The following is a 12624-nucleotide window of genomic DNA, read 5'->3' on the forward strand; positions in this document are numbered from 1 at the left end:
GTTGTTCACTTTTCCCAAGTGATATGATGAGAGGAAATGGCTTCAAATTATGTGAGGGGAATTTAGTTTGGATAGTAGGAAAAACTTCTGCACTGAAAGGGCTGTCAAGCATTGGAACAGGCTGCCCAGGAAAGTGGTTGAGTTGCCATCCCTGGAGGTATTTTCAAGATGCATAGACATGGCACTTAGGGACATGGTTTAGTGGTGGGTTCGGCAGTGCTCAGTTAACCATTGAACTCAATGATCTTTAAGTTCTTATCTAACCTAAATGATTCTATGATCCTATGACTCTAAAAATGATTTGTTCTTTATTACTGAAAGCCTTCAAGATTATTTATCTTCATAGATACTCCATGTCTAGGAGGTCACAGAAAAAAATCCTGAAGGCAATGGAGCACATAGTCAGATTTTTGTACAATGACCTTCAACTCTGGTTGACTTTATAGCAAATTTGAGACTATAACTATTTGGTTGGGACAAGGCGACAAAGAATAAACAAGTTTTACATTCTCATGAACTTAGACTGCGTTCTCATAAAATCACCACCTGAAACTAAAAACATTCATGGGCAGAAGGTTTTTGATATTTATTAGTATTTGCAATAACAACGGAGTTTTGCCAGGCCAGAGTAGCAATAAAGATGCCTGAATGCAGTCAGTGAAAGCATCCAGGAGGGTGTGCTTTCCCTGAGATCACAACAACCACTGTAATTGCTGTGCATCACATTCCCTTGAACACTTCAAATACAACTGCATGTCCTGGAGCCACCATTCAGGTTGGTTCACTATTGTAAAACCACTCAGTGGCTGGCCCATTCATGTACTTTCTGTCAAACCAGTGATGCTTTGTATTGAATCCTGCACAAGGGAAGATGGGTTTTGAAACAAGCTGTTCCCTAGCAGTAACCCTGTCCCCCTGCTTGGGAATTTTGTCATCAATTTTGCTGAAATTCACTATATTGTTTTTTTTTTTCACTTCTTTCAGATCTGGCCTCACTTTTAACTACCTATAAGGAATAACCCTTTCCTCAAAGAGGTAGAGGTGAACCTGAACAATTCCGCATCAAACCAAGTCTGTCAGTTGGTTTGATACCCAAAATGAGAAACAAGAAAACTTGATCAGAGCCTTTGGGGCACAATAATTCAGGAAATACATTATGCTGAGAAACTCAAGGCATTGAAGAGAGGCACTGCACAGCCTTGCAAAGGACAAAGGACTGAACACTTCAATCACTCATCCTAGAGCTCTCAACAGGAGATGTTACTTTGCTACCACTGGGAAACAAGAAGCAATCACTGTCAGATGAACTGAAAGACTGATCACAGCTACTACTCTGTGACAATCAAAGTTGAAACCATTAAAGGAAAAAAAAAATATTCACTCTTTCGAATTCTTTGATACATTTCTAGAAATGTTGAGCAACATCCAGCAGTGGGGCCTTCCCCAAAAGACACTTGAACTCATCATCTGACAAAATTTTATACTCTAAATTAATTTTGTCATGGAAAATAAACCCTGAGAAAAACTTTCCTTCTTTATTGGATCAAAAAAAAAGTATAGTTGCTGTAGAACTGTCTCTTTTTGCATTTTTAAGTATGGTGCTTGTAACGATAGTGCAACAATAAATACAATTTGCACAGTAATAGATGCGTCAATGAACAGAAGGCAAAACAAGATAAACACCATTCAATAAAAAAATTATCAAATTATCCCTCTTAATATTAGAATAGACTTATTTATTTCTCCAATGAAAGGGGTAAAACATCTTCAAGATGTGCTCTGTCACAACATTGTCACACTTGCAATAAGTGACGTATTCACTGTCTTTTCTTTTTTCCATGGATGCCATAAAGTGCACCACATGAATATGAAGTGACATCTTTACTAACATGTGGTACTTACTTATCTCCCACAATTCCCAAGTTGATTGTTGGATAGCCATGTTCTTGGATTGTAGCTAGGAGAGTTGAACGGTTACTATCCCGAATCTTTCCTGGCAAGAGGTCATCTTCAGGATTCAGTAGCTATAAAACCAGAAACACTTTTAGTCAGTCTACTTGCAATACTTTGAACAAGTTAAGAATTTTCTTCTTCGTATGGGACAGAATATTAGACACCTATAATAAAATACATATATGTAAAGTGATTTAGTGAATTTAATTTAATAAGATATATGCTTGTTTGATCCAATCCTCCATGTTGCTTAGTTTGTTTCTATTGGTCCAAGCCTACAAAACCTTCTTTCTTCTTATGAGTACCTGGCTTCAAATCTCAAACATCAGAAATCAAACTACAAAGTTTAAGTTTCCAAGTTACTGCTCCTATTTAAATGATTCCAAAGGAACCTCACTGATACTGTTAACTAGATTTAAAGGTATTAAAAGACATTTTGAAGTTCATTGTTTACTTACTAATAAAAATATTTTTTAAATACAATAATTGGTATTGGAATAATAGACAGAAGCTTAAACCTTTGTTCTCATACCAGTTACTGAATTGGACTAAAATCTTTCTTTCAAGATAGTATCATAGCAATTGCCTTACACTCATCCTATATTGTGGAATTTAAACTACAAAACATACGTATGTAAACATATTTTACATATAATAGGATTTTTTTGTAGGACACAGAAGAACAACGCAACATTGTCAGGCGGTAAATAATAATAAAAATGCCTATGTGAAAATTACAGCCATAGTATTAGGTAGCAAGGTCAGAATAACTGGAAGTAGAGCATGGCTAAGTTTTAATGCTTTGGCTAGCAACTCTACTTCTGTTTCTATTTATAGTGAAGATTTCCATAGGATGTTTAAGAAACCCACCACGTAGGGTTGGAACTAGATGATCTTAAGGTCCCTTCCAATCTTAACTATTCTATGATCCTATGGTCTTTATTAACACAAGATACAAAAGAGAGTGCCCACATTGATAATGGACCCTTTAACGACATGCAAGAATCTTCAGTCATACAGAAGGTACTATTCAGAAAACCATCACCTGCAATCCTTGTAGCTCTTTGGATTTGTTCTTCAATTAGCAGTATGTTTCCTGCACAACACACCCTATTCATGTTAGGAAATCTGGCAAGGCTGCCCTTTGTCACCCACAGTACCCAATAACCACAAAGTAGCATTTACTGGGGTTGTGGAAGTTGTAAGGACACCGCGAGATTACAAAATTGAACCTATTAAAAGCATCCAAAGTCGTTCAAAATTTAACATATTCAAGCTGTATGGAATACAGCTATGGAGTTCATGTTTGTGCCTGGATTTCAAGAAGTTTGTCTCACATGACAGCCAAAACTATAGGTCAAACTTCACGCTGTCTTTAAACTTCAAACTGACTTTATCTCAACCCACAAGTTTTTTTTGCTTTTGCTCTTCCTGTTCTCTCTCTGTCCTGCTGTCAGAAGGAATGAGCAAACACAGTTGCTGGCCAGGGTCAACTCCCACATATATAAAATCCCTAAATTAAGTTAATCCTGAATCTAATTTTTCTGATGTATTTAAAAGAAAGCAATTAGAAAGCTGGTCTGCAGTTCTACCAATTGCAGATTATCTGGATTTCAACATGTGCTACTATTAAAATACTAAGGCACAACACTACAGCAAGGCATTGAGTTTTCAAAGACAGGTTATCTACCATTTGCACTATAGCTACAGAGGAGTGCTGCTCAAAAGAAATTACTCTTCCAGTCATGACCAGCAGTACAAATTACCTCCCTGACTACCCCACAGGTCCTCCCTTCCCGGCAGGAGAAAGCAGCTGACACATGGTTGGATACAGTACCAAAATTTTGGCAAAGACAGTGTGTGAGACTTGTAACAGACCATTGAGGGAGAAAGCAACGGCACAAGCACAGTAGGCACAAGCAGACTATTATGGATTGATCACTCATTAAAATACCTCATGTCAGCACAAGTTGCAGTTCAAAAGGCAAGTCTGCCTGGGAATAGGGTGGAAGTCACTTTCCAAAACACTGTCCCAAGAAAGATACAGTAACGCAGACCTTCATCTAAACATTCTTTTCTTACCTCATTCCCTGTCGACATGACTGCAACCACCGGAAACTTGTTAACTTCTACTTCAGTTACTCCAACAGTTGCTAAGAGACCAATCTCGGATGGACCCATGTGGGTTCCTTTAGCCAACACACATTCGCCTCTTTTAATGTCATGTCCTATAGGTCTGAGCACAGAGAAAAATGAAAGAAAAACAGAATGAGATTGAAAGTGTATTTCCTTGATTGGTCCTGCTTCAGGTAAGGAGTGTCCAGGGATGTTTATTACTCCAGTTTTCAAAATGTCAGTAGTACTTATGGTTAAAAAATTACTGTAAAAATCACCAGCTCTTCGATTCCTTACAGAGGTATTTTACTGTTTACGAAGGAGGCTGTTACAGACCTGATATCTTGGCCCGGTCGAGCCTGCACCAGGATTCGAACCTCTAGCTCTTCAGTACCCTACAAAAACAAGGAGATCAAATACGGTCAGCTGGGTTATTCAAAGAAGATGAATTATCTTTAATTTCTCAGAAGTCTACACAGCTTATGGTACTCATTACACTGAGACTGTATGGTTTAAGCATCATCACTGTTCTCCTGATCCATGTGTCAAGATTGTAATACAATGTGTGCTAAAATGGAACTGCTTTCTAAGAAGTTCTGTCTTTGATGAGCTCACCAGCTTTGAATATATAGTTTTACCTTCCTTTATTTAATCATCTCTTCACTTATTTACCTTTCTTACATTATGTCCTGTGTTTGTCTGTTGATCTGGTACATCAAGCAGATTCCTTCTATTTCTGTCAGCCAACTCGATGTGCTCCAACAATTTCAATGATGGCATTTCAAAAAGACCATTATCCTGACAGACAATATACCACTACATCTGCAGAAGGACAGGAAGATGCTATATGCACTAGCTGTTTCAGGATTTTCATGTCGATTCCTGCAGTGGAAACACCTACTTGAGAGCTTTGTACAAATCAGAATAAGTCTGATTTGACCATGTTTTTCATGTGGTTAAACCACAAGAAGAGAGAGTGGCTTTAAAAGTCTGATGTCTATTTTTAATATTTATCCTTACTTCTTCAGAATTTCAATGGTTTGTTGGCTCTTTCAATGCAAATAAGTGCAAAGAAATGGCGCATGACCTATATTGTTAACATTTGATTTAAATGCCCTGCAAGTGGGTTGATGATACATAACTCAGCTTTGATTGCTAGTCTGTCTGTAGCACTAAAACTACAGTTGCTTACACTGGAACAGATTTTGTTTTTACAGTATCATGTAGTGCTTCATACTTACAGTACCTCAGAGTTATAAATCGAAACTAATATTACAAGACAAACAGGCACATTATTGTCACTTGGAATTTCTGCAGGAATGATATTGTTGCATAGAATACTGGAGACATCACTTTTCTTAAAGATGGTATGGGCTGCATTTTCTGAGTTCAAACTAAGTGCTTTAAATTAAAGGCCCCAAAGTTAAAGTTAACAAATGTGGTGTTATGTTCAGATTGTGATTCTGTTTATCTACTGTGACAATGGATAAATGAAACCAGGAATGAACAAAAACATCAACCCTGAAAAACCTTATTCCTTACTTTATCACAGCATTTTCAAAATATGTTTTAAATGCAAATTCTGTTTCTTTTATACCTGCTCCCCTTGTTTAAGAGAAGAGAGTATTTTTGGATGCTAATATCCAAAATGGCTGTGCTGATGTCCAGGGTGTCCTTTTATCTCCCTTATTCACATCTGAAACTCTAAAAGATGCTTTAGACTGAGATGAAAATCTGGGGCAACAGTTAGCCTAAGTATTAATTTTATTTTTCCAACTCTGGGGTGTGGTTGGCCAGCCATGAAATTCCAAATTTTCCATATTTTTGACAGCCAGGAAGTTTTTAGGGAACAAAGAGCATTCATTTGAGTAATAAAAAAACGTCCTATTTAGGACTCCTGGATTAGAGGAAACAAGCAGAAAACCCTGTGTTTTAGGATTTTAGTAATCCCAGGTTTGAAAAGCACAGTGGAAAGTGACTGTGGAAAACATGGTGGTGTGCGGAGATTATTATTTATGAAACTGACGGATATCCCAGAAAGCTTTAGGAATACAAGAGAATTAAAGGTGGTTAGTGGTAAGGCTTGCAAGGGAGGTATCGCATCTTGGTGTGTATCAGGCAGCATTCTTCTTCCTGTTTATTAATATATTTTCAACTATGTCTGAGTGGTTTACTTTGATGGTTGTTAACAGCCAGCATCCATGCTGATATACTGACGCTCAATCTTGATATAGGATCTAACTGTTGTTTTGGTTGAACACATTTGGCTCCTTTTTCCTACAAGGTGACATAAAAACTCAAAGTGAAAAGGATGTAGACATGTTTTTGCAAGGATCTTTCTTAATGATTGTGCATTTGGAAAACTGATGAAAATTTATCTTCCCGCTGGATAGATGCAATTCCTTTCAGACCTGTGACTTCGACAGTCATTTGTGGAATGCTTGCTATGATATTTAAGTACTGCTGCTGCAACTAGAGGTCAAGGAGCTCCTTTAAAAAGTACTCAGTGTCTTTTTGAAAGAACATTTTTCAGATGTTCAGGATTTCATTTTAGTTAATTCCCAGCTCTGAAGGAGTTCTTAACACTAAAAGGAAAATTATTCTTGAAACATGTAGCCACCCTGGCACAAAAAAAAAGAGAGAAAAATAACAATATTGAAACTATACTAATTATTTATATACAGGATTAGTAGAGTGGCATACTCAAGGAAAAGTAGAAAATGAAGGGTACTATCTCCCACTTACAGGCAGGAAAAGGAACCTGAAGGTGGCTGACCATTTGCTGAAAACCTCAGTTTAAGTGAATAACCAAATAATCTGTTCTCACATGCACAGGAGAACATGGACAGAAAAAGTATGATCTGGGAAGAGTGTCATCCAAAGAAGTAAAAAATACCAGGTTATGATGTCTGTTGCTCTGCAGCATGACAGTCCTCTCATGATGAGGTGGGCAATGGCCACAGAAAACTTGCTCAGTAAGACTAATGGAATGATCAACAAGCATTGAATGCAATAGTATATTTTACAGGAAGATACAATCTACACATACGCACCCATAACCTCAAAGCAGGACTGAGTCTGTTAGAAAGAAGGCCAGCCTGACAGCTTGCTGACCTCAGATGTAAAAATCTATGCATTTACAGTCATAAGGTGTAAGAAAGGATCATGAGAGTATGGTTCAGTTTTTGTTGTCTTCATCAACTCTGAACACTAGAATTCACCTGCTTGCACCCCAGCTGCAATTGCAATGCTAGCATAGAGCTATGGTGAAGTGGAACAGCTTGTCAGAACAGCAGCAGAAGAACAAACGCTGATTTGAGCAGAGAACCATGCACATACTTAAATTCCAAAACTGAACTTGGAAGTTGTGTCAAAAAGAGACTTGCCTTAAAATCTGTCAAATAATGGAAAACATGACAATGGTGTCCTGAAATCACAGCTGCGTAAGGTAATCATTCAGAAGGAATTCTCTGAACATGAAGTCTAAGATGGGCTGTTTGAGATGGAGCTGTCTACAGATAGGTCATGTACTTCATCAAAAAATCCGATTTTACTTTGTTAAGACAACTGTCTGTACAGAATTACTATTATTTTCCCTAGCCATGGCAGGGGGGTTGGAACTAGATGATCTTAAGGTCTTTTCCAACCCTAACAATTCTATGATTCTAGTATTTATTTTTTCTGGGGTATTTTGCAGCATCTGTAAGATAGAGTGCCAATATGATTTATAGGCATGCTGGAAAATCTGTTCAAACTAAACAGAGACAAGACTATGTTCTGAGAGAACATGCACCTTATCCATTTGCTGGCTTTCAGAGGTCTTAAATTCAGTAATTTTCTCATTTTAAAGGAGCACAGAGGTATATTGAAGAAACTTTAATAAAAACTGGGGAGCACTCAGTTTGCCTGTTACCCAGTAGAACCCCTTATTTTAAACGTATGCATTTATTGTAAGGTATGGGCACAAGACACATTCTCCAAAATCCACCAAATTCACCTTTGCTGAAATGAGACCAACTCTGATAAAACAGAACCATCTTCATAGCATAATTTAAAATAATCCAAGTTATCCCTTGGATTTTGCAGACTTAAAACAGTTCACTTTCCCACAGAAAATCATATTCCAGTTTAATTTTATCAGCAGTAACGCTGCAATATAATATTTCAAAGTACAATTCTGGAAACAATATGTATTTTAAGAAAACTTTTCCCTTTCTTACTTGGTGACTTTAGAGGAACTCCTTACCTTGCTGAGTTTCAGGATGATCCTGAAATATAAAGAAGATTGCTCTACTGCTAGATGCAGACTCAGCAGAAAAGAAGGAAATCTTCTGATTGCCATTACTGCGTATTTTAAAATGCAATTACTCTAGGCACACAAATTGGACTGTAGTTATGGATCCCCAGGAGGCATGTGACTTTCACTCAAATCATGCTCCCAAATACTTTGGCGTCAGCATTCAACAATTGTGATGAAAAACCAATGTCAAGACAGGTAGGTCTGTGGTACTGTTACCGCAGCATGAAAAAGTGAGTAGAATTGCCACTAGGAACTGATGTGAAATTCCTCAGATTTCTGAGATGAACAGAAGAGCTTTCCCACAGGAGCATCATATTTACAGGATTGTATCATGAGCCATTTTATATTGCACACAAAAGAAAAATGATTTTTAACTTGTGACTCACATCATCTGATTCCCTGATGAGCTCTGTATCTTCCACTTGCACCACCGCATCAGCACCACATGGAATAGGAGCACCAGTCGTCACACGCATTACCTGACCAGGCATCACAGTCTGAGTTGGCTGAAAAATAAAAAAAAAAACCAAAAAGCTAAAACCATTTGAATTTAATGAAAGAAATATGAAAAACTAAAGTTCTTATTTCTGCTGTGGCTCTGGATATACTGCTAGTGATATCAACAGGTATAAACTTTAAGGTATTTAAGATCATTAGGTCATTTTTTCAGATCTGACTTCTTTTATATCATCAGATATTAGGCGGCTTCACATTTCTCCCCTTTGTATCACAAGAACAACTTTCATAAGCAGCAATATACTGGTACTTTCGTTGGCTCAGAAAAATAACTGGCTCAGAAATATAACAGATGGTGACCTTCTAGAAACTTACATGAGCAAAAACCAAGTAGCTCTCCGTACATAAATATTTTGCAGAGTACTCTGGTCCTCAGGGTTGAAATTGCTTTGCTTTGGTTTGGTTGCATTTTCGTTCTGTTTTGTTTTACCAGCACACTGTGTGCAAAACCCCAGCAGCTTAGAAGTAATGTAACCAGTGGCTTCATTTTGAAGCATAATTCCTTATACTGAGAGACAGCGCAACACTAGTTAACACAGAATATCTATCTTTGTAAGGGTGAGTTTAGCAAAGCTGCAAATTGATAATATTCTACAATTATGTAAAGTCACAGTACATTACAAAGCTTCAGCAGAAGTAATACAAAGAATAAAAAAATATCAGAACATGATAAGACAAATGATACGGTTTTAATAAAATTCTCACCAGGCAGCCTATTTTAATACACATTTTTCAAAATCCAGGTAAAATTTGGCCATATCTGATTATAAGAACTTAAGAAATAAATACCTGAAAGAAAATCTTTCTAAAAAAGAAGCTGGTATAATGATTGAGATTTCATTGCTGGAATATGAATGTTTGCTCCCTGCCGCACTTTAGGAAGCCCATCTTATTTAGGTGTTACTGTTACTAGTGAACATGTGCTACACACAGATCTACACAGCTGTGATCAGACCAACATACTCTCTACATGTCACACTCATAATTCATGTGCAGGTTGACTCTATATTCCACATGCAGCACTGGAGTTTGTCCAGGACCAGGACTTCTCAGGCTACAATTAGCACGTACCTGATAGCAACCCACAGACCTGAAATACTGCCTGCCGTCATTTACTCCATGACTTGTGACAGAAGGCTGTTAGGCATTTGCAGATTCTAGACCAGTGACCAACGTTTCAGCTGCACAAAGCTGTGACTGCCTTTCCCATTCTTCTACTCCATTTTAGCACTGTCATAATGTCTGAAATATGAGTATTACTTTAAATGTGTGTATTTCAAAGGCTGGTCACTGGGACAGAAGCCCCAGAGAAGCCCCAAGGGCAGCTTAGAAACGGTTTGCATCTGGTTTACCACAGTATCACACTGACCTGTGTATTCCAAGAAAGAACTAAGCCTTGAGCTGACTGAATCCTGACCCTGTTCTATGGGTAACAGAAATGTAACATCCTTTGGGAAGAACATAAATAAAATCCTAACTAAGAAAAAATAAAGAGGAAAATTCACACTTGCCATATGTCATGGTTACTGTGCTTTTAGGGCAAGATTCATATTATCCTGAAGTAGGTACCTAAACCAGATGACACAAAAATCATACTTAAAAAAAAAAAAGGTACTTACTTCTCACCACAGACTACACAAGGCGCTATGGATGAACAGCTGAAACAGTGCCAATAACTGGAGAGACTTAAAAGTGAAAATAAGACAATCTTGCCTAGTGTGTTATTTTGATTTTTATGAAAAAATAGAAAAAGTTGCAAAAGGCGAATCTTACACCTTGGATTATGGGAGCTGTTTCGCGTATTGTTGTAGGTATAGTCTACAGGTACATTGCAAAAAAGTAAAATTGTTTTAGACTTACTAACATATTGATGACATTAGTGACAATTTTCAAGGTATATTGTATAAAAATATTCTCCCATTTAAAATGCACTTTTTTGGGCCTTAAGAATCACAAAGAATACAAAATGACAACAATTCTGCCAGAAATCATTGTCTACAGTGATAAAATGCGCTGTAACTACCCATGCCCTTGGAGTTCATTATTTGATGAGTTAATTTTTTTGAGATGTAATGATGTGAAACATTTAAACAATTCATGATACAGTAAGAGCTGCTTTTAGAATTGGTTGTGTTGCTCATATATTTAATTTCCTTTTTTTTTTTGCTTTGAGAATTTGATCAGATTAACTTTATGAACAAAAGTCAACCATCATATTTGTGTGTGAATCTCCAGGGCTGTGTTCTTTTGTGCTAGAGAATATGAAGATAAATAAATGATCATTTCTCAGAAAGCATAATCACATATAACAATTTCACAGTTCTTTTAAAGGCCTCGGAGATCTCACACTTACCTGGAATAAGGCACTACTGGGTTCTGCCTTTTGTCTTCATCACTGATAATTTATTTAATCTCAGTCACTGAATAAAACCCAGAAATAATCTACCGAGCACAGCCCCCATCTGACATTTTCTCTTGCACATATTACACCTCTCCTGTGTGACTTCCACTGACCCATGCTCCTTTCTGTAAAAGGGCCCAAGTTAATAGAATGTCTGTTTCCATCGTATATTACAGCTGATTAGTCACAGTGGCTCTTACAAACATCTTTCAAAAGTCTTCCACGAAATGCTAAACTCCAGCTATGTAAGTCTTCAGGAAGACAACCACTGCTCCCTGTGGTTGAGTTTTTCACACAGAGGCCATGTGGATGGCTCATGAGCAGTACTCTCAAATGTCCCCTAGCGTCCCCGTGCAGGACAGTGTCTGAAAGGTTTCCTCAACACAAAATAAAAAGTGGTTGTTAACATAAACGCAGCCACCTAGAAATGGAAATCAGAAAATAATATGCAATTTACAAATTGATACAGAAATGTGCAATTTGGCTATACGACCTCTCTGCAATTCTCAGTCCTGTTTTCTTCCTCTCTACTTAGCATTTACATAACCTTTTTCCCTACAGGAGGAGCCAAATCTAAACCTATTTTGAACTCCCTGCTGTGAATCATTCTGTTAATTGGTCTGTAACATGAAAAGCAGAATGTTGCTGCTGAGAGTGACTGAAGGGTGAAATGAGACCGAGCAGTCTTCCAAGGCTATAAATAATTTCTTGGGAAGGAGATGAACCTAGAAGATGTGTTGGCTCAAGAAAAAAACATTGACCAATTATTCGGAGGTCAACAGCCTCATTTTTCTAACTTGCCAATGGTATTTTCAGACTCTCTCCCTGCAAGTCTCCTCCCACCCAGTTTTTGTTCCTTGCCAGAGAGGCTTCCTATTCCTAGTTATCTGGGAGGACAGACTGTCCCTGTGGAGAACCATTTGTGAACTGAATTTTGTGGAAGGGAAGCAAGCACCCACTTGCCCTTTTATTCTTTGTACAAACCTGCTGAACTCATTAGGATTTGAAAGCCTTTAGGCCTGTGGGCAGTCTTCCCTGTTAGACACAGCTTCAACAGTCCTGTTTTCAGCACCACTGTGCTGTTGTATTTTCTAACTAGCAAAATGATAATGTTGATGACAGCTGAATTAAGAATAGGAGTGATAATTCAGCAGGTTACTCTGTTAGTTCTTGGTATTTTATAGTGACCATAAAGAGGGTTGTAGAAATAGTTGTCAGTCTTTTGGATTCTGGACTAATGCTTGGAAATGCAGATAGAAGGGCTAAAAATCCAAGGCAGGTAAAAAACTTGCAAAATTCGTTAGTTTACTTTTTTAAAATATTTAGAGTAGTTTTACAT

The 12624-nt window shown here is 37.6% G+C and overlaps 1 protein-coding gene across 25 annotated transcripts in view; it reads right to left on the bottom strand.

The window, feature by feature from the left end:
• The window catches only part of GPHN (gephyrin), a 299961-nt gene that overhangs the window by 26269 nt on the left and 261068 nt on the right, over positions 1 to 12624 (bottom strand). For all 25 annotated transcript variants that reach the window (XM_062619268.1, XM_062619286.1, XM_062619282.1 and 22 more), the window contains 4 exons: positions 8755 to 8874; positions 4405 to 4463; positions 4036 to 4189; positions 1903 to 2024 (listed from right to left, as the gene is read on the bottom strand). In XM_062619268.1, coding sequence (XP_062475252.1) covers positions 1903 to 2024; positions 4036 to 4189; positions 4405 to 4463; positions 8755 to 8874 — 455 coding nt within the window. The remainder of the gene's footprint in view (positions 1 to 1902; positions 2025 to 4035; positions 4190 to 4404; positions 4464 to 8754; positions 8875 to 12624) is intronic.

The sequence above is a fragment of the Pezoporus occidentalis genome, unplaced genomic scaffold (genome assembly GCF_034315485.1).
Source record: "Pezoporus occidentalis ecotype Australia unplaced genomic scaffold, CSIRO_AGI_Poc_V1 ctg21, whole genome shotgun sequence".
Taxonomy (NCBI): Eukaryota; Metazoa; Chordata; class Aves; order Psittaciformes; family Psittacidae; genus Pezoporus; species Pezoporus occidentalis.